Source organism: Micropterus dolomieu, linkage group LG01 (genome assembly GCF_021292245.1).
Source record: "Micropterus dolomieu isolate WLL.071019.BEF.003 ecotype Adirondacks linkage group LG01, ASM2129224v1, whole genome shotgun sequence".
In the NCBI taxonomy this organism is placed as follows: Eukaryota; Metazoa; Chordata; class Actinopteri; order Centrarchiformes; family Centrarchidae; genus Micropterus; species Micropterus dolomieu.
In genome coordinates, this window is record NC_060150.1 from 22123463 (window position 1) to 22145056 (window position 21594).

General features: G+C 40.3%; 1 protein-coding gene across 5 annotated transcripts in view; it reads right to left on the reverse strand.

The window, feature by feature from the left end:
- LOC123978311 (cell adhesion molecule 1-like) overlaps positions 1–21320 on the reverse strand; it is a 57297-nt gene extending 35977 nt beyond the window's left edge. For 3 of the 5 annotated variants that reach the window (XM_046061553.1, XM_046061543.1, XM_046061522.1), the window contains exons 1-4: positions 21183–21320; positions 11419–11439; positions 6453–6599; positions 279–431 (exon numbers count right to left, since the gene is read on the reverse strand). In XM_046061553.1, coding sequence (XP_045917509.1) covers positions 279–431; positions 6453–6549 — 250 coding nt within the window. In that variant the 5' untranslated portion in view covers positions 6550–6599; positions 11419–11439; positions 21183–21320. Of the gene's footprint in view, positions 1–278; positions 432–6452; positions 6600–11418; positions 11440–11778; positions 11903–21182 lie in introns of those variants that run through there. The other 2 variants (XM_046061534.1, XM_046061528.1) reach the window with 2 other exon arrangements.
- Positions 21321–21594: the final 274 nt, after the last annotated feature.

A 21594-nucleotide genomic window follows, 5' to 3' on the forward strand; every position in this document is an offset into this window, starting at 1 on the left:
GTCAACATTCACCGGGATTCACAGAGTCAACACAGCTGCCAAAACCAACGTGGTCTGAGCCATCAGTTTCAGCATCTGCTCCTTTTCGTTACGCTGTTGAGCACCGCGAGAGCAAATTCGCTGACATTTTGTTTCAGTTGCTTAAGATAATAGGTTCAAAGATTACTGTTATTTCATATTCACTATCTACAATGGAGCAAAATACAATAAAAGCATGTGTGCGTGTGAGGATGGGTGTGATATATGTGTGAAGTTCACACATGCACCCTCACACCTACCCAGGACAGTGATGTCTGCGTAGGCTTCCTGAGGAGGATCTGTGTAGAGCTGGCACACATAGCGTCCCTCATCGGAGAGTGACACATTGGACAGAGACACCCGCAGTTCGTTGTCAGAGAAATTCACCAGCTGGAACCGGCTGTCCTTCAGAGCTGTGGGGATATATGTGAGACAGAGACAGTGAGGATACAGAGTACAGGGACACAAACGTGAGACATGGAGTGAGAAGGAAGAAGGAGGTAGGGGAAAATTAGAACAGGAGAGGGGTAAGAATGAGTGAGGGGATGGAGGGAGACAAAGGAGAAACAAGGAGAAAATAAGACAGAGATGGGGAAGTGGGGGGGGGCTGCCCTTTTGTGGGCTTTCTCCTTAATTGAGTAAAAGAAAAGTGAGTTTCAAAATGAATCATACAAGTTGATTTATAAAGTAGCTTTACAGTCCACAGAGCACTCGCAAAGACAGGAAAGTGTGAAGAGTGCTCATGAGGACTACTAACAAGCTAGGAACTCTTAAAATGGGCTGCTGCTGGTCATGGATGAATGCATCAAACTCACATATTCCAGAAAAGGGAGAGGCATTCAAACATACATAATGAATTAAATCACAGTGCAGAGGTAGAGAGGGTTGGCGGCCTGAAACTCTAAATCAAAAGTAGCCAGGAATCTGTAAACTAATGCTGGTATAGATTGGCTGGATTTTCTTTTAATGCCGTCAAACTAGGTTAGCCATCTCCCTCAAAGTTTTTACTCTGCTTTTCATTTGGGTCAGCCTTCATCCCTGAGCACTCTTTTACATAAACAGCTTTGGTTGATTTGATTGGGAGCCCTTTTGATGTTTTGACCTGCCTTCTTTATCAAGTCCTCTCTGCATCTGCCAAGCTAACGAACTCTATTCAGCCACTGTTTAAAGCACGGGGAGTTTGTTATTCCCTTCAGGCTTTACACTTAGCATCATGATCATTATCCAAGGTCTCGGGGCAGTGTCAACATGAAACCTCATCCTCAGATATAATTTGAGAGCTCTTTGGAAGTCTCTTCTCAAAGGGAAACAATGACACTGATGCACTTTGAGAGTCGAAGCACCTGCTAGGGAGGGAAACCCTTCACTTCTGAGACGCTGAATGTAGTTTATACGAGGCAGTTTCATAACTGGCAGACTGCTTACATAAGAGAGGGTGCACAGTATCTAGTATTTATTAGTCAGTGTTTAGGTAGATTTTCACCAAAACATGTCTACATATTAGGGTGGCAACTCACTATTATTTTCATTAGTGATTAATCAGATGATTGTTTCCTCAATTAATAATTTGCTCTATAAAATAGCAGAAAATAGAGAAAAAGTCCATCACAGATTCTTGTGATGTTAGACAAACAGTCCAAAAGTCACAGATAGTCAGTCTCATAGTACAGTGGTTCTCAAAAAGGGGTCCAGGGGGTCCCCAGAAAAAAAGGGGAATAATTCATTTTTATTATAATCCATCCATAAGTAACACAATGACAGAATGTATGACGAGTTGGTCATTAAGTTTCATACACTTTCTGTAGTAAAACATCTAAATGCAAAAATCCTATTAGATGGGGGACCCTGGGATAAAATCTTATCAAATGGGGGTCTGTGGTCTAATTTGTGTCAGTATAGAGGTCCTTGATGTGAAAAAGTTTGAGAACCACTGTCATAGAAGACCAACAAAAAAAATATTCACATTCAAGAGGCTGAAGCCAGTTAGTCTTTTAGTAGTTGTTGCTTTAAAAACAAGGTAAAATTATCTTTAATTAATTTTCTCTAAGTAGCTGATTAATCTACAATCAACTAGATGTTTCAGCTCATTTTGTGCTCTCTCCCTGCTTGAAGTAAAATTAGAAATGATGCAGTCATGTGACTTATATAATCATTGTTTTGATTTTTGGCCCCCAAATGTACTGTTTTGGTTACCTCAGAAGTTGGTGGAGACCAAAAAGCTACAAGAGAGTGAATATTGGACTTGCATTCAACAGATGCCATGAAGATAACTCCATTAACGCTGCTGGATGTGTATAGGTAACGACTTAGTCTAAAAGGCGAGTCAGTATCTTGTTCTGCTGCCTCTCTAAACTGTGTTCGTGCAGGGTTAACTTAGTTCCCATATAGTTGGACAGAGAAGTTAAAACTTGTCACTATGGGAATCTGTTGTAACCAAGAAAACTGACATATGCAGCTGCAACGCTGATTTTTACTTTGTTCATGAAGGAACTTTTTAGGGTCAACTTTTAAGGGCCCTGAAATTGGTGTCCTTGCTTTTCTTACTAGTTTGAGGTGGGCAGGGAGGTGGGCAAGTTAAAAAATGTACATGGAAATAGCACCAATCTCAATTTAGGAACATTTCAATCAAAATGTGTTGACAGCTGTGCGTTTGTTGCTTATTATACAGGGCCGGTGTCAATCAAATCAGCTCAAACAACACCTACACTGTCCTATTAAGTATATATAAATAATATCCATTTACAGACTTGGTTTGAAGTTGCTTATTAAGTCTTAACTTTTAATGTAATAGAGAAATACTTAAGATTTTAAACCAGGTTTTCAGGGACTTCTTAACCTACAGGGAGTACTATCTGATGCTAAAAGGAAAGTCTTTTGGCAGAGGATTTCTTTAAACATTAAACCTTTGTAACACAAAGTCAGACAACTCCTGAGAAAAGATGCAGTGTATAAATAATGGTGTTATATTGCATCAACATAGAGGTCCACCTTTGCTGATAAAAGCTCATTTTCCCATTTCAGATGAAATTGCATGTCATTTTGCATATATCTAGCAGAATAAATGGCTCATTCCAACAACCCTCGCTCAGCCTCTATACCTATGACATAATTCATCTTTATTTGCTGCAATAGAAATGTGTTTATTTGGCCTTCACAGGCACTGTAAAGCTGTTATCATTGTAGTATTTGTGTGCGTTTGTGTTTCTGTGGCTGCCACTTCACTTGTAGCTGCTGTTCCTCTTGTAGCTTTTCGTGTTTCTCTATGTCGCTGTTGTTTACTTCGTTGTATACAAAGATCTGCCACTGTGTCGAGCGGCCCCGTTGACAGGTAACAATGCCACTGGCTGAGGGGGGTCCCCACAGAACCAGCAGTCCTTTAGGAACAGAGCCTGAAATAGCACTGCCATTGGGTACACTGAGTTCACCAGACCCCATTACAAGTAACACAAACACTCAGCAGCAGCCATATTACGCGTTATCTACCTGTCATAAATCTGACATATATGTAGATCTAAGGTCAGAAAAATACATTTTTAAAGGCTCTCGTGAAGCATCTTAATAAAGAAAGAAGTGGAAAAGGTCTTTACCTCGTGGAAAGATTTCCTCAACAGTATAAATCTATTACTAAATATGTTTGAGATGTAGAGCACAACATGACCTATACTTTATATAAATCCATTCTTTGCCATATTCTCAGGCAGCTTCGGGTATTTTGTACAAATATGACTAAGATGTGTACTCAAACTCCCTTGATGATCTTGGCAAGTGAGAAAATGGAAAACGTCCCGCTACCTAGACTTGTGAAATAACAGCTGGGATGCAATATAGACTGAATGAGGGGTGTTTCTCGTTCACCTTGAATCTTGGCTCAGATCCCAGATACAAACAAGTAAAAAAGCAGACAAAAACTCTACTCCGAAGTAGAAGTGGCCCATATGCTCATGCATAATCATAATGTTCAATATCCTAATCTAAGAGATTATCGTAAAATCGAACAGTGACAAGGACACAGAGGTATTCCCATTATGGTAGTACTGTGTATTATCTCATATTAATCTTGCCGCATTCAGAGCTTAATGACTTGTGTAAAAGAGCCAAAAAGTCAAGGACAGATGAAATCACGTTTGCATAGAAAACCTAACCTAAAGCTAGTGCTGATCTTTGTACTGATATCTGATGAAAAATTCCTTTAGCACGGGATGCCCTGAAATGTGAAATTGACACAAAAACACACCTTTAAAAACATGACTGTGCAACACAATCTCACAAATTTAGTCTCTGAAATGGAGACTAGATATTGTAGACCAGGGGTATTCAATTAGATTTCAAAGAGGTCTAGTTAGAGAAAATTTCCCGAAGCAAAGGTCCAGAACATCAAAACGACAAACTTGCGTTATCATTCAGTACTATAACCTATAGTTGTATCAACACATGTTTTTAGTCAACAACGGACTGTCAAATCAAATAATATTTGATTCACCAAACTGGAAGGATAATAAATAATAACTATTCAAATAATAAATTCTAAATTTAAGTAAACTAAAGTGTCTAATTTGTAGAAAGATTTAATAAAAAGTGTAGCTTAAAGTGATGAAGTGTAATCTTAACCAATTTTATAATAAACACTCAACACATCATAACAAATGAACAGCTGTAATGCCTCCTCTTCTCTTTCATTTCCTCTTACAGAGCTACCACTTTCCTACTTTCTGTTGTTCAGTGGGAAACGTGAGCTCCAGCTAGCATATTGGAGATCTATGAGATATTCTGGTTTTGAACTGCCCGTGGGAGGAATGTACATGTAAAAATCTGTACATTCTTGATTAAAAGTCATGTGAAATCTCTTTTCCCTTTCGTCCCCTCAATTCGGGTGTGTTTCCAAAACGTCTCTGGTGACTCTCGCGGACTCCACTCGCAAGCATCGGTATGCACAGATTTGATTGGCTGAGCAGTGTCACATGAGACGATTGGAGCACATGCGATTGGTCTGTGAGTTTCCTGGTCCTCTAAACCAGTACAGTAAATGCTAGAAAAGCTGCGCGGGTTAAAATAGAAACGCTCCATCACGAGGTAGTAAGTCTCAATAATAAATGTGCTGTAGGTCGGCGGTCCGGAGAGGACGGCGGCTGGGTCCGGATCCGGACCGCGGTCCGCCTATTAGTGACCACTGTTGTAGACACACAGATGTGAGGAAGATGCTTTTATACCACTTTACAAATTTTAAAGAGCAAATACAGTCAGGCCACTGTGCCATAACTCCCATGTGCTTTGGGTAAGGATTGGATTTGATTTAAATTATTTGAATAAATTGAGGGGAAAGGCTGTGTTTGGTAAGTAAATCTTAATGTCAGCTAAAAATTAAAACTTACAGTGAAAGAAAATTCCCATTATAATTATTGTTGCATTTTTACATAGTATACATGCATATAAGGACTGACACGTTTTATTATTTTCATGGGAAAACAATAAATATTCAAAATGTAAACATCACTTTATATTTAAAATTGTAAAAGCATAACAGACCATGCATTGTGCTCCAGTGGTCTGTTTGCTGTAATGTTAGCTTGTCACTGACAATCACGTTTTACTGAGTAAAATGGGTGAATGAGAGGCAAATTGTAAAGCTCCGTGGATAAAGGTGCTATATAAATGCATCCATTTAAATCAACAGAACAAAGTCACACCAGATTGTGCCTGGCGAAATGTATTAACGTGCTATGGCAAAAAGCAGTTGTGAAAAAAATGTGTGATTGCAAGTAAACTGCGGGAGATAGCGTGGCTAGCGGGTTAACAACACTGTTGTTATATATATATATATAGTTTATTGAATTTTAATTTATTTTATATGTTATCATATTTTACAATAAGCCTACATTTAATTATCTGTTAAGTTCTGTGTGTGAGCAAGAAGGGACTCCAAACCTTATTCCAATATACAACCCTGTGTTGTATCATGATAAATAAACTACCTTGATACAAGCCCTAATGCCTGTATGCCCTATAGTATATATAGGTTTAATGATAAAATGGCTCCGCAAGGTCAAATGGTTTGGTTAATATAATCTGAACTTTCATTGTCTCTTTAATATCTCATTCATTCCAGATTCATGTGTCCCTGTATCTTCAGTGAAATTAAAGATATCATGGGACTAATATGAACAATGGTCCTGACTATAAAATGATCATGACTATAAAAACAGGAATTTAAAACAGAATTGTCCTTTAAAGTCATGGTGGAAATAGCAGAAATAAAAAAAAAATGAAGTAGTTAGTATTAAGGCAAATGCTTTTCTTTTTTATACAAGTAATCCTTTTGTGGTGGGAAAATTTCTCTCCATTTTTGTGGAGGAACCAATGTGTTTGCATATTTCATGCTTACTTCACAAGATTTCTGGAGAGACGGTTAAAATTGTGTCCAGGGCACCAGCACTTACGTCTAACATCTTTGAAGTAGATGGTCTGTCTGTTGGGGTTGAGCAGCTGGATGACAGAGTCGTCGTTGTTCTTCACTCTGCAGCTGATGGTGGCCATTTCCCCCTCGATCACAGACACATTGTCAGTTGCCAAGTTCTGACCTTCGACTTCACAAAAACAACCAAAAAAACAACAACAGATGGGAAAAATTTTATTTCAGAAGGGAGACAAGCATTTCTATCTGGATATTTACAGCCTCAAATATTTAAATTTCTTACACCAGGAGCTGCATGTGAACACATGCACAGTGTAAAGATACATGAATAGGCTGCGTAGATTCTCTGTTTGCACCCATGTCTAATCCTTTTAATATAAGAGCCATGTGCAATGTTTGTCACTATTGATCTACCCGAGCTCAGAGTGGGCCCTGTGAGTCAGTGCCAGATGGGCTGTAAGCTCTGCTGCCCACGAAGGTAGGGAGAGATGAGAGGGTAGGAAGAAAAAGAGACAAAGAAAGAGTGTAAGAAAGTGGCAAGTAGTAGACATGGGCAGGGTGGAGGAGGAAGAGAGGGGGAGTTAAACTGAGAAAGAGACAACAGAGAGAGAGACGAGCTGGGCTGGATGCTGTTTATGGTTGAGCTTTAACAGAGCCCTCCATCTGAGGATCCATGTGATCAGTGTGTGCTCCGTGTGCTCAGCTGTTCTGTTCTGTATCTCTAGGAATAAAAGTGCTGTAAGCATCTGAGTCACTCTCTGTACACTGGCATTGTTGCCACAGACAGGCCCTGGACCTTGTCATCGTAACTTACACCTTACACCAAAACCCCCACGCAAAAAGCCTGGCTTTGTTTCCCCCCGTATTCCAAGGGAAAGAGGAAGAGAATCAAAAGTCACCTTGTGCTATATTTATCTGGCAGGAGCCAAAGAAGCGTAAGGAGAATGGAGAACACGTTTTAATGCCTCACATTCATACCAGTGGAGGAACAGCACTCTCAGCCACGGCCCCAAGAAAACATCAAAAGCACATTTGCATGCCCGAGTTGTCAGACACCTCTATTGCATTCTGACATTTACAAAGTGGAGGGGAAAAAAACACCTGCATTTCCAGATAGTGATAATGGGAATAGACAGCCAAACTAACATGATTCAAAATGAACTCTGTGAATGCAGCAAGCAATAAGAAATTAACCTCCTGTGGAGAAAAGCTCCTCAGACCTGTCTGATGCAATGAACTACCCATTTCATTCCACTCTGCTGCCAGGGATCACGTTCAGGACAAAAGGAAGCTAATAGGTAATAACAGACACAGATTATGCCCAAAAAGTACACAATGCAGCCCATTAAAGGTGTGTAGTTAATCCATGATGTATATTTACTAGTTGTTAGTGTGTATTGATATAATTTAATATTAAATTGTGAAAAAGGACATACCCATAGACGTGAACCAAATTAAATAGTACACGTGATACAGCCAACAGGGGAAGAGGATAGGCCAACAGTGAATGAGTATATGGATGAGGGAGTATATAGATAAATGGAGATGTTATCAACTATTTTTTATGTTAACAATGTTGTTACAAAGCAGTGGACAGAGGAGTGGGCTGGTGGTGCATCTTGTTAAGTGTTATGATACTATAACACACATATTAGGCCTTTTATGACCTTGCCTCCTGGATGGAAACACTCAAATTCTCTCTCAAAGTGTTGTTGGTCATGTTAGTTGCAACAGTAAACAGAACACAGGGAGCGGAGATCAAGTAAGCAATGGACTTCTAACTTCTGACAAAACTATTGCCAGACAAGAACTTTCTTCTTGTTCTCTACAATATATGTGCATGGCATTTACAGTCCAGGCAAGGTTAGGGAAAATTTTAATTATGACATATTACCTTTGATTAATACAATAGTTCAACATTTTTTGCAGAGAGTTAGACGAAAAGACCACTACCAACATTATATATTTCTGTTAAATATAAGGGTACAGCCAGTAGCCACCTGGATAAGGTGGAAGTAATTCTCGGTCGGTTCTGATGATCTGATTTAGGTCAAGATCAGTATCCTGTTCTTGTGGGCTTTACAGGGACTGATGAAGAAAGATAAACATACACATACAGACAGCACTAAATTATTGATGCACAAATAGCCAATAATATGCTCTAACAATAGGCTTTAAAGTCGTATAATTATAATTCAGATTTTTTACCGAATGATATAATTTCAGGTAGCAACATGGCAACCTGATTAGCGAACGAAGTAAGGAGTAGAGCAGAGTGAGGAAATAGTTACCTCCTTGCAACATAAGTTGTTTACCATCTAAAATACAATTAAAAGTAAAGTGCGAAATAATCAAATCAAATCAAAATAATCTTCATGTGGAGAGCTGAAATGTGTTAAGTTTGTAATGATATCAAGTGTGCTGAAGCTCCTCTGCATATGTAGTAAGTGCTGCAGAAGATGAGGCGAAAGCAATGTGAAGTGTTTTGATGTCTATTTTATTTCATCACTGTAAAAGTAATATATTTGGCAGGCAAAACAGCAATATAGAGCAGCCTCAAAGCAAGGTTATTCTGCTCCCAATCTGTTGGACTGAGAGAAAGGGGATGCAATAGATAAATTCTCCATAAGGTTTAGCAGCCCCAAGCAAGGTTGGTCCCCCTCCAATATCCTGGCCTAGGCTCATCTCCAATTCAAAACACACATAAATAACGTCGCTGTGATTAGCAATCCCATCAAAGTGAAAACAGGCCACTTTGTGGAACATGGAGGGTTTTTGCAATTGGAGTAAACATTTTCAATTGCCTCGGCATCCTGGTCATGATTGGGTGCAAATGAGGAGAGGCAGTCATTAATTCTGGGTGGTGGGTGGGGATGGAGGGGGAGTGGGCAGAGGCATGGCACAGATGACTGGCTGATAAATTCACACTCATTCCAGCAGCTGTCTGGAAGAGTAAAGTGCCTGTATCTCTACACATGGCTGCCCTCCTGTTCCTGCATCACAACATACTGAATGAAACAGTCAGAGGGAAATACAGACCTTCAAAAGTCTGCGCGCTCTCTGAGGGGATGTACAATCTGGCATCAAGTGTCTGGCATGGACGCTCAGCTCATCAGCAGCATTTTCAAAATTCAAAACAGCACCTACCCCTACCAATTTTAGCAAAAGTTGACGAAATCAGGAAATATTAGCGGACCGGCTCCTCCAGCAGAAGTTCGGAGACAGGCACCTTTGAATCAAGTTGGCTCTCTCTTTGAACTTTTCTGTCTTGTTTTCACATCAAAAGACATGAAAGGGGTAGCAAAGAGCAGGACAGCCAGCCCCCAATTCCTCTCCCTTGAGTCACTACTGTCTGCAGCAGTCGTGTCCTTTCAAGGAACAACCAGGACTATAGACAGTCATTAACAATAAAAGTTTCTCCCTCTCCTCCTCTGATGCTGCCTTTTCACTGCTGTGTGTCTTTATCCTGCTCAGTCATTAAACACCGATCCTCATGATGAAATGCTGTTTTAAGGATGTTCACATGTAAGAAGCCTTCTGTCTCAGGCTATAATTAGTGCACTGCCATTTTCTCCCAGACCCTTAGTATGAGAAGGTTTCAAAAATTTCATACCCACTAATTTGACCATTTTTTTTTCCTTCGAAAGACAAGCGCTCTTAGAACCTAACCATTTGTATAATGATGCTACAACATGACTTGAAAATAAGGGCATTACAAACATTTACAACTGCATTATTACCAAACAGAAAGGATAAACACCAGCCAAAGGGATTTTCACAACCCAAAATGGCCTGAATTATACTTGCTCTACAGTAAAAAACAAAGGTAAATAGTTTATTAACCATTAATGAAGCACAAGTTACAACTTATAAAGCCTTTTAAAAGGTATCTGCCTCCCAAATACTCAACACAGTTAACTGCTCTCTTTTAAATGTTTTACTTTAGGAGAACCATGTTTCCAGCTCACAATTGTCAGCTTTAGAGGAAAGTACCTGACAAATCTTTAATGTTATAATGTAAAACTATTTTAGGGAAGTGCTTAAAAGTGTTCTCAGACCTTACAATGTTTAAGTCATTTGGATTTAGCATCTGGGAAAGAAAAGATGTGCATGTGTTTTCAACATTTATCATTTATTACAATGTGATACCGATAGTTGAAATGTGTTTATTCTTTTTTTTCCCTCCAGAATTTTGCTTTAATACCAGCCACAACAAGATAATTTATTTCAGTAATTCAAACTAACCTCACACCTTGTTAGAAAGGAAATAACACAAAGAACTGAAGGGTTAGTACACCTCTGCTAGTGAAATGTCAATGTTTTGCTAGACATCAGAGAAAGGAGGAGACAGCCGCACACACACAACTCATGTACCTGAAGAAGACAATATATAAATGCTGTTTGAAAATAGCGTATACAGGTTTCTTACTGACGTGAATAACTTTTAGCCATGTGTGTTTATTGATAATTTGCAAATGTTAAAATGCTAACACGCTAAACTAAAATGGAAAACATGGTAAACATTATACCTGCTCAACATAAGCATATTCGCATTGTCATTGTGAGCATGTTAGCATGCTGATGTTAGCATTTAAAGCACAGCTGTGAATATGGCTGTAGTCTTGTTTTGTTTTAGATAGATAGATATAACCAAATAAAACTGGTGCACCTCCTATTATCGCAAAACTTTGTAAAAAAAAAAAAGAAGTAATTTACAACAGACCAACCAAGTGGTCTGAAAATGAAATGGAAATCTGCCGTTGCATGTGGCGAAATATTGATTTGAGGATTAAAAATGCCTTTAAAAAAGTGTGGATTGGCGTTGTGAGTGTGTGGCTTGCTTCTCCTTCCTGAAAAGAAAACACCAGCATAACCAACCATTCATGTAAATATGCACAGATGAACAGACTGCTATGGACAGCCAATCAACAGACACAGACAGAAGCAAAGCACTTCCAAATGAACAGCAGGTAGCAAAAAAGAAAGAGTACCTGTCACGGTTTCAGCAGCTCCTGTTGCAGCGCAGGCGAGAACGAGAGCAGAGGAGAAGAAAACAGACAGGTTGTGAGCAGACAGGATGCAAGCAGAGAGCCATATTCCACTGGTAACAAAAAAATATTCATAAATCCTAAATAGGGGTGTTGAAATTCATTAAATTCAAGCTCCATATGCTATTTGTGTAATTTTCCACCAATTAAGAAAAATATAAAAGGCATTATAATGACTCATTTCTAAAATCCAATCATTCTTTTTTTCCACAGGTGTCCTGAACATAATAAGCCATTTTTCTCTCTTCATCCATTTCTCCCGAGTGTTACATTAATATGGAAGAACAGAGGGAGTATGCGGACTTAGTTTTTCTTGCCCCTCGTGTCCCTGATTGAGATTCCAGCCAGCCCTGCTCTGGTGCAGCCACTGCCTGGAGACGCTCCCTTAGGACCCACAGTGTATCCTGGAGAGGAGAGCACCCATTCGGAACGGTGCCCACCCAAACTGGCATCTCACAGGGCATGGGAGACTGGCGTGTTCCCAAGTCCCCACAGCAGTGCTCAGGGCCTGCACCCTCGGGAGGGCTTCCATCATTCATTGTCTGCTATTCATAAACAAACACCCACCCCTACCCATCCTCCCACTCTCCCCATTCACACACACCCCGTTCCCTGCCCTCTGCTGCCCATTCAAATCTACATTTTTATATTTCACATGCCATCTTTTATAATATTGACATTTCACACAGACGTTGGAGCTTCTTAACTCTGAGCAATGCGAGCTTCAGTGCCGAGCATACCGTATGGTGAAGTGACTGCTTGTCTCACTTGTCATTGCCGGAATAATAAGGGTGTAAGGTATGACACATGTCCTTGTTATACTCCTTTGTGCATTTTCAATGTGTCAGCAGTTCCCTCGGGACAAAAAAGTGTGACAAATCACACGCGATGGGAAACAAATTTTGAACATTGTCCAGGAGTCTGCTACAATATCTCACTCTGTGTCTTTAAAACTTCAAGTGTCAGTCAAAAGTTTATCTTTATTATGTGATAATTCAACATAACGCGGCTTCTGGGGAAATTCTGCATCAGCTGAAAGTGATATGAACAAAAGGAGACCTGCGGTTGATAGCCTCAGACTCAAGCTTGAATGAACACACCGTATGTGTCCCAGTCCAACCAGCCCTCAGGACAGCCCATAATGAGGCTTTTGAGCTGTTTAATTGCCAGGTAATTATAATGTTGTAGCAACATTATGTAAATGACTCATTATCATCTTGTACGTGTAGTATATCTGCCCTCATTTTGTTACTTTGTCAAGAATGTAACCCAGAAAAAATGGATCACCATAACACCGGGGCATCGCAGTGTTAAATCTTGTCAACAGAGACCTATTTCTAAACAGAGAGACTTGTGATACAGTGTGGTGACACCTTCCCTAACCCTTCAGTATGATCAACTTCCTGCTGGTGGCCTCTGAAAGGGCTATAAATAGCATTGTGGTGTGTCTGCCGTGCTCCCCTTCTCTCCTCCGTACCTGCAGCACATTAGGTAGAAGTTATGAGGTGCCAGCTCGCCTGTGATTAGATGTCATGGCTGTCGCTCTGCTTAGACAGTGCTGATAGACAGATTTCTGGGGAAATGCGTGTGATGGCATTCGTGTGAGTGCAGCCGTTGCACCAATCTGTCAATCACGCGGGATGAGAGCAGGCAGCCCAACCGTCCTCCAAATATTGTCTGTCCTTGTCTCCTCGCCTCTTCTCCTTTTCATCCAAATCTCATCCTCCTGTTCCGCACAACGAGCAGCTTTATGTTCAGAAACAGAAAAATGGAACATATCCCACTTTCCCACCTACAATGATGCTTCATTTCCTGCTGGGGGAAAAATGCCCGTTGTGAACATTTGAAAGGGTGGATTCTTGGATTGCATTATGTTTTCTATACGGAGGGAGGCTCAAAGTGTTCTGGTGTTCATGGCATCTGCATTCAACCCATTGCCACCATAATGAATCCATAATAATCTGCACTATTTTTTAGTCACTGAGGCAAACTAAAGTCTCGGGAGAATGGATGTCTGTGTGGTAAGAGTGGCACATAGCCTCTCTCTCTCTATCGCTGCTGCTCAGTAAAAGCAGTGGGGTAACACTAATGAGGCAACATTTCTTCTCAGAACAAGTGTGATGCCTTTGAATTAATGTTCTTTCTTTCAGGTAAAACATTTCCTTGCTTATTTATGCTCATGATCTGCAGCGTGTTGCATGTCAACCTAGTGTGTGATCGTACTGCATAAGAGGACACAGCGGAGTTGGATGCTGGAACTTTGTGTAGTTCCCAATAGAGATCCACATTGGTTACCTTTGTGTGTGTGTGCCCGTGTGTGTGTGGAGAGAAGCTGTCTGACTGTGTGTAGCCCACTGTGTTTTCATTTAATTAGAAGGATCAGAGGTGGGCTTCAAACTTTTTCTCTTCAAGGAAATCGGATGGAGAAGCGAGCTCCTGCAGAGTGGATCCAATAAACACAGGCGACTTTTGAGGTCAGGATTTTCAGAAAAGAAACCGTTCAAAGAGTTTCAGCTGTCCTCGCAAAAAACTGTGTCTGATACCTACAGATTTAAAGGCCCTTTAATTTGCATATGTGAACTAGTATTTGACAACACCATCCCAACTCTACTTGCCATTACTTTCGGGAGCTTTCAACGATATCACACAGTGGCATATCAACTCATCTTCATGTCAGCTAATCCCAGTCGGAAATCCATACACAAAAAGAAAATGAATCGACCACAATTCTGGAAATTGATTAATTAAACAAAAATGCCAAACAATACTGGTTCCAGCTTCTAAAATATGAATCTTTTTTGCATTTCTTAGTCTCATAGAATATTAAACTTAATGCCTTTGAGTCTTGGGCTGTTTGTTGCACAAAACAAGTAATTGGTTTAAGTTGGACCTAAGAAAATTGTGTCAGACATTTTTTGCTATTTTTGTATAGACCTAACAAATAAGTATATATTAATTTAAGAAAAAAACTAATCGTCAGATTAAACTGGAATGGCCTGCTGTAGCCTTACTCTATACGCTGATGACGGGCGCATCATACAGTTGAAAGCTAGTAAGAGGACATTGAGTTGGGATTTCTTAAATTTATCCCAATATGGACGAGAAGTCCTAAGCGTGCTATTGAGCTTGCATGTCAACACATCCATCTCCATGACAACTGAGCAAACTCCATTCACCAATGAAGACTGCATGATTAAATTGATACTCTGGAAAAAAATCTTTCTAAGGATAGCTATGATCTTCATTGCTTATTATTGGAGGCTTTAACTGTAACAGACCATGCATTTATACAACCACGCTTTTCTGGTTACACTGTAAAAATGTGTGCATTCTTAAAAAAACGCACTAATTTAGTCACATTTCATTTTACACACTCGTCCCTCTTCTTTTATTATCAGCTCTTAGGTACAGCTTAATCCAGACAGTGAAATATCAGAATACGCTCACCTGTAAACACTACTAGGTATATTCAGATTAATTCTCCCCAGAGTCAACTGAAACATATTAATCAGGTGGGCTTACAGGAGGTGCAGAGCATGTTCCTGCTCGCTAAACTGTGATAAAAAGGAGATTTTGAAAATATCCCCACAGAGGTAGTTAATTGCTTGCTGTTAATGGGATATGCTTTGTAAATGTCCAATCTATGGCCTGAATGTTTGCTTTGTACTCATGGAAAGCCAGGAGGACATGTGTAGCTGAAGACAGCTTTTTACTCTGAGAGATTAAGGGATAATCCTTCAGAAATGCTGGCAGATAAAAAGCAGATATATTGAATTTGGTGCCCTGGCTCCTCTTAGTAAAGTGCTATGGGCATCTGCTACTGCACATAAATATCAATAGATGAATGAATATAAATAAAAGGCTAAAATTAAGACATTTCAGCATCAGACAAACAAAAAATGGTAGTGTACGTGACTGGGTCCTATCACTCAAAGCACACGTGAAAATGTTTCTGCAGCTGACAAAAAAAAGAAGATGCAAACAGCAACCAGCCACTTTAATGACAACTCAGGTAGTGTTCGGCTCGCACAGTCCTGTCAAGAAGAAGAGAGCGCTAACACATTTCTGACTGCTGTAGATGCCAGACTGCTGTTCCACACAGCCTCACATGACAGACACAGAGCTCTCCCTGTTACACAAATAAAACGGCATCAAAAGGCAAAAAAATAATAATTAAATTAAAAAAGGTAGCAGCTGCTTAAAATCAAAAGTTAATTTGACATAATAAAACAAGACTATTCTACTAAGAAGGATGTCTCAAATCAACAGAATATGAAGCAGGAAGAGGATTATAGAAACACACTATTAAGTCATGCTGATAGTGAAAAATGCAGTAACTTCAGAGGTCTATAAATCACCAAGTAACTGCATTCGCTGGGAGGTACGATGATTTCCTTTTTTCCTACTGGGCACAATCATTCACTCTGTTATGTTAACAAGACTGGTTGACTGAGCATGGACTTAAGTGCAGCAGCGGCAATGTGTTGTGCGCCCGAAAACCATGCAGCAGAGAGAGATCCCCGCTTAAAGCCGAGGCAAAACTTAACCTCTGGCAAAGTGACACATCACATCTCATTCACATTATCTATTTTGGGTGACGCTGCATCTTTTTGTGTTTTCCTCCACAGAGGCAACAGGCACTGCGGAGCCAGAGCCTCTTTTCAGCCCTGGTCTCAGTTTTTCTTTATTTTTTTTTTAAAGAAAGTTGCGGCAGGAGTACTGCGTTTCTTACCACAGGAAAGAAACTGAAGCTCTGATTCAACACGCAGCCCTGCCCGGATCAAAACAGACGCAGAACAATACGAATCAAAGGCTCCAAAGAGTCTTGAGGGAGGAATTTTTGCTATTCTGGAGATGCTATAATGCCTCACCTATAGTATGGTCTCTTGCCAGGAAAACCAACATAAGCAGCGTTCACAGAAGCAATGATGTGTGTGTGTGTGTGTGTGTGTGTGTGTTGGTGTGCTTTCTAGACTGTCAGCTGGCATATCTGCTTACTCACTATGAATGTGCGTACATATGCACATGTGTTTCTGTGGGGATGTGTGTGTGCGCGTGAGGGGTAATTAGGACATTAGGAGAAGCTTTTGACAGGCCTGTCATCGCTACAGCCTGCCCAATGGAAAAGAGGTGGTCAGAGGTGTAAGTGGGGGTCCGGCAGGGTCAGGAGACAGATGCTGCACCACCACTCACTGTCTGGAAGCTCTCAGAGAATATTAAACCACCGGAGTCTCGGCCAAGACGCTCCCTCATTTATGAAATACATAAAGCTGTTTCACAAGGAGGTAGCGACTAATTTATTCCACTGTTATAAAAGTGCTATTGTTTATTTTATCTTGAAACATAAGAACATAAACATGAAATAAGACTAAAATAAATGGCAATGGCATTGAGGTAATTGAGGTTATTTTGTGAATCGGTAAAAACGCAGTAGTTGTTGTTGTCATTTTTATACTCACACTTTTTTTTCTCATGATGATAAATCATTGTGGTCTCCAGCAGAGTTAGGCTCTATTATTACAATATGAGATATAATAAATACATCCCCAAAGGCTGATGACCTTGGCAATGACATACAATTAATTGTATAGATGGATTATTATCATCACAACAATAACATGGCTCCTTTTCTGCTCCACTCTCCCTAACACCTGTGCCCGTTCTCTGGCTGCCTCGGCTCATATACTCATAATCACATCTATCAGCCCAAAACGTTAACTGCATCCGGGGACGCTAAACACGTCCATTTGTTTGCAGTTGTAATGTCTTTTGTGCGCCTCAATCAGGCACCTGTCAGACACACACCTGCTACCTCCGCACTAAGAGAAAAGGCAGAGGGGAGGCCTTTTGTTTCCTCACAGAGTTTATAATCAGCACGTTGTTTCCAATCTTCTTCCACCATTTTTCAATTTCCCATTTCCCTTTTCTCAGTCAAATCACTGCTATCAATCAGGTGCATGTTTGAGAGAGCAAGAGAGAGAGAGTGTGTGTGTGTGTGAGAAAGAGGGGGAAGTTCCTTGATGGAACCATCTCCAGCCCTAGGCCTCATTAGTCAGAGACTGCAGGAGGAAATGTGTGTGTGGATGTGAGTGGCTGACGCATGTGTGTGTGTGTGTGTGTGTGATAAAAATGAATACTGGTAGAGTGTGTCTGTCAATATGAGGCCATTTAACATTCCCCGTTCCTCCCGAATGATGCACAGCAGACATTATGCCCTCTATTTGAGTTCCTCTAAATGGATACTCAACCCAGTCAGTTCTATTATATTTTGCCCTTTCCCTCCACTGTGCTTACTGATATCATAGCAGAAGATGACCTATAACGTCTCAAAACAATTTCTGTGAAGCCATGACAACATCTTCTCCATATCAGCATGCCGTGCTGTGAAACATCTCAGAAATGAATGCAGTTGACTGATGTGGCAGTCAGTAGGAATCAAACCATTAACAGCTGCATAGGCACAAGCTCTATTGATCTCACGTGAGGAGCTTGCAGTGCTTCGACATGAAGAGAATCAACTTACACTCTTTGATAGGCTGTTTCACTGAACACACCGACTGTTACAATAGAAATAGCACAAAGTCCTCTGTTAACATTCATGAAGCACAAATTAGGCAACAAATGCAAACAGTGAATAAAGGATGAGCAAACACGAGTCCAGATTATTGCCAACGTGGCAATATGCTCGATGCTTTACTGAGTGTATTGATTATAAAAGAGATCTATTTGAAGTGGCCGCACAAAATGGCAACTATAGTAAATTCACAATGGCAGGGTAATATACGGCTCCACTGCTTTCATTTATTCACAGCTTGACATTTCCTCCCTTCCACAGAGTGTGCTCTAACTGTGTGCCAATGGCCACATCATTTAGACTGGACCTGCATGAATATTTAACATTAGTGCCTGGCTGGTAGCTCGAGAAAATGAATTATTTTTAGTGGGCTTTGCAGAGGCACCGTGGAAAACCCTCACTCCGGTGATGAATCGCTGGAGAGTTTATGTTGTATTAAGCAGGCAAAACAAATGGCTATCAATCATTTCAAGCTTTTCATGCTTGCCAGCTATGCATCCCTCCCCCCCTTTGAGAGATTCTGTTGGTTTTTCAGAGGGATCAGCTGCCAGCCTTGGGTGTGTAAAAAAGGGTCAGCCTTGAGTTCACTGGTGTTTGTTGAGAATCCCTCTCTGGAAGACAAACTCAGGAGGTGCTACAGTAGGCAACAGACAACAATCTTTGGTGGTGAAATCACTGATCCTACAAGTCCACCAACAGCTGATTTTGAGTTTGGTCACCAAAGACAAAAAGTGCAACATGTAACCATTCCTTTAACAAACATAAATTTCCATCGTGTTTTCTACATTGTTTCATTTGAGGTTTGACTGGCACTCGTTTGATGACACCTACTGGAAAATTAGTGTTACCAACAGTTCATCTTGACAAACCAACTCCTAATATTCACATAAAGGTAGTGGATGTAAGCAAGCATTTACTTACATTTCCTTTGGATGATTTTGGTTAAAATGCACTACATTTGGAAGGAAACCCAGCTACAATCTTCTCCTCTTTTGATGTTTTCTGTTTCTGTTTCGTTTTATTTTGTACAGAAGTACTACGATTCATTAAACATTCATCGCTTCATGTAAAACGACTCAAAATCGTCACTGCACAGTGTGACACAGACTGAAACTAAGACATTATAATATCCGTCTCACACAGTGTGACATACAGTTGACTTGTAAAATTGTTATTGTCTGTATGTTCCATTAGCCACTGTAACAATAAACACTTTTGAGGCAACAGAGAAAAACAAAGGTCAAATACAAACTGCCAGTCATTAGCCTGGCACACTGAGCTTGGTTTTTAACTCTGGAAAACTTCCACTGAAAATGGAAGGAGCTCAACCAGATGCATGTCTAGCCAATGGTCAAACTACAGAGGGAAGAACTATCTAACCTCTTCAATCCCACTGTCCCACCAGCAGGACAGTCAATACAAAGTCAAACGTCAAACAGCCAAACATTGTTCATCCCCAAAAACACTTAATTTAAAATTCTAGTGAAAAATCCCAAAGTTTACAAAGATACAAAATATGTCAGGCTGTATTTTGAGGAAATGTGCAGAAAAAAATGATGCACAAGATATGTAGAATATTTCCATTTCACGGAGTGTAAACAACATATAGCTTCAATGAAGAGTTGAAACAAGCTGATACATAATATGTATGTATGATACTGTCAGACAGGGTGGATTTAGGATATTTTATCAACCTTAAGAAAACTGGATGTAGGTGTTTGTAAGGCGAAGCATTTGAACAAGTGTTATATAGAGTATGTATGTTTTTGCATTAACATAAGCGTAGAAATAAGCGTGTTCCTGCATCTGCATGATCTCTGTTCGAGGTTTATGAGAAATGTGAATTTTCTTTCTTCCATATAACAGCCATCATGTTTTTCAGCATAGATCAATACCTACCATTCAATAGTACATTTGTCCAATCGGGTTTTGGGCAAGGGTTAAGGTTGATGTTTGAGTGATTTAAAATAAAGTCTGTATCAAGAAAAGGCCTATTGAGTCCAAGGCCGGTGGTACAAAGGTGTGAATCTTGCAAATAAATAGAATCTCCTGCACAAATGAAAACGTATAAAAACTCTTCTGCTCCTGCAAATTTAAGAGGCCTAAGAGATCAAACCTAAGAATGCATAAAGTAGTAGTTGTTATAGATGATTAAATCAGCTCTTCATGCTTCCCCTACCTGCATTGAGTAGTTTTATTTGATTGGCTATGTAATTACCTTAACATTGGTTAATTGCTGGTTAATTCACCTCTCATAGCAATCACACAACCCTCTAGTCTGCCAATCAGTAATTTAAAATATAATCATGTCTAAATTCAGGCAGCTAAAATACACACATGCACATAGGTGAGTGCCCAAAAACGCCAGCGTGACACCACAGAGTTTACAGATTCTCGGATTACTTGACAGTTTCATTAAGACACATTACTGTGACCCTGAAGTTTTAATCTTCCAGATAAAGTGAAGCTGTTTTTTCACCCATCCTCAAGGATGCACTTCATTTCCAATAACATACAGCCTGAGATGAGATTTGGCCACTCTCAAATACAATCTGAATTGCTTCAATTGATTAAACAGAAACTGGCGGGCCGAACAGAGCAGAGCAGAGCAGAGCAGAGTACAAACCTGTCCACACAACCACTAGCAACTGTGGACACAAGATTGAGGGTAAGATATCTGTGAGTGGCCTGGCACCTGAGTCAGAGTGATAATCCTGCTTACTCTGGGATAGAGGAAGGGTCAGATTGGAGACAGACTGGGCGGCTTTGCCTGTGTTTCCCCTTCAGGTTAATATTTTATGGATGTGCGATACAGTTCAGATGACATGTCAGTTTGAAATGACTGAGAGTCGGTGTGCAGGCAGCATGAGCTCAGCAATTTATTAGAATGGAGGGAGTGCGGCATGGGGGAGAGTGAGGTTGAATCTGAGAAATGTGTTAGTAGCTGTTAATGTGAGGATTCTCAAAATGAAAGTTAGTGCTTATACGTGTATGTATGCATGATGTGTGTGAGATGAGTGAGTGCTATCTGCAACCCGAGCCCATGAAAAAGAAGAGGCACCGGCAGTACAGATGTATCTCTCTCGGAGCCCAACATGAAACACAGGAAACGGCCTCTTTGATCATTACCTACCTGTCAGTCTGCCCTCCACAGGGACCGCCTGTTACGACTGCTGATGTGCCGCACTGACAGGCCAGAAACACACATGCAAACTTAAATACATCGACAGAGAAAAAAAAGCAGCACCGCTATGAGTCTGACTGGTGTCGGCATTCAAAATTGTCCCCGAGGAGGTATAACCATGACGACCAACAGTGTGGGCAAAGCACAGGTTTATTATTCTATATTTGGATTCCAATTAGCCTCAGTGACTTGCAGGGGTCCACATTCGTACCAATGGACAATTTAGTCTCCACTCCCTGATTGTATGTTTGTTGAATGTGGGAGGAAATAAGCAGAAACCCGTGTGATCAAAGGGAGAACATGGTGAGTCAAAGGCAAACAAGCTTTTCCAAATTCATGTGTTTGACTTACTGCATCTACA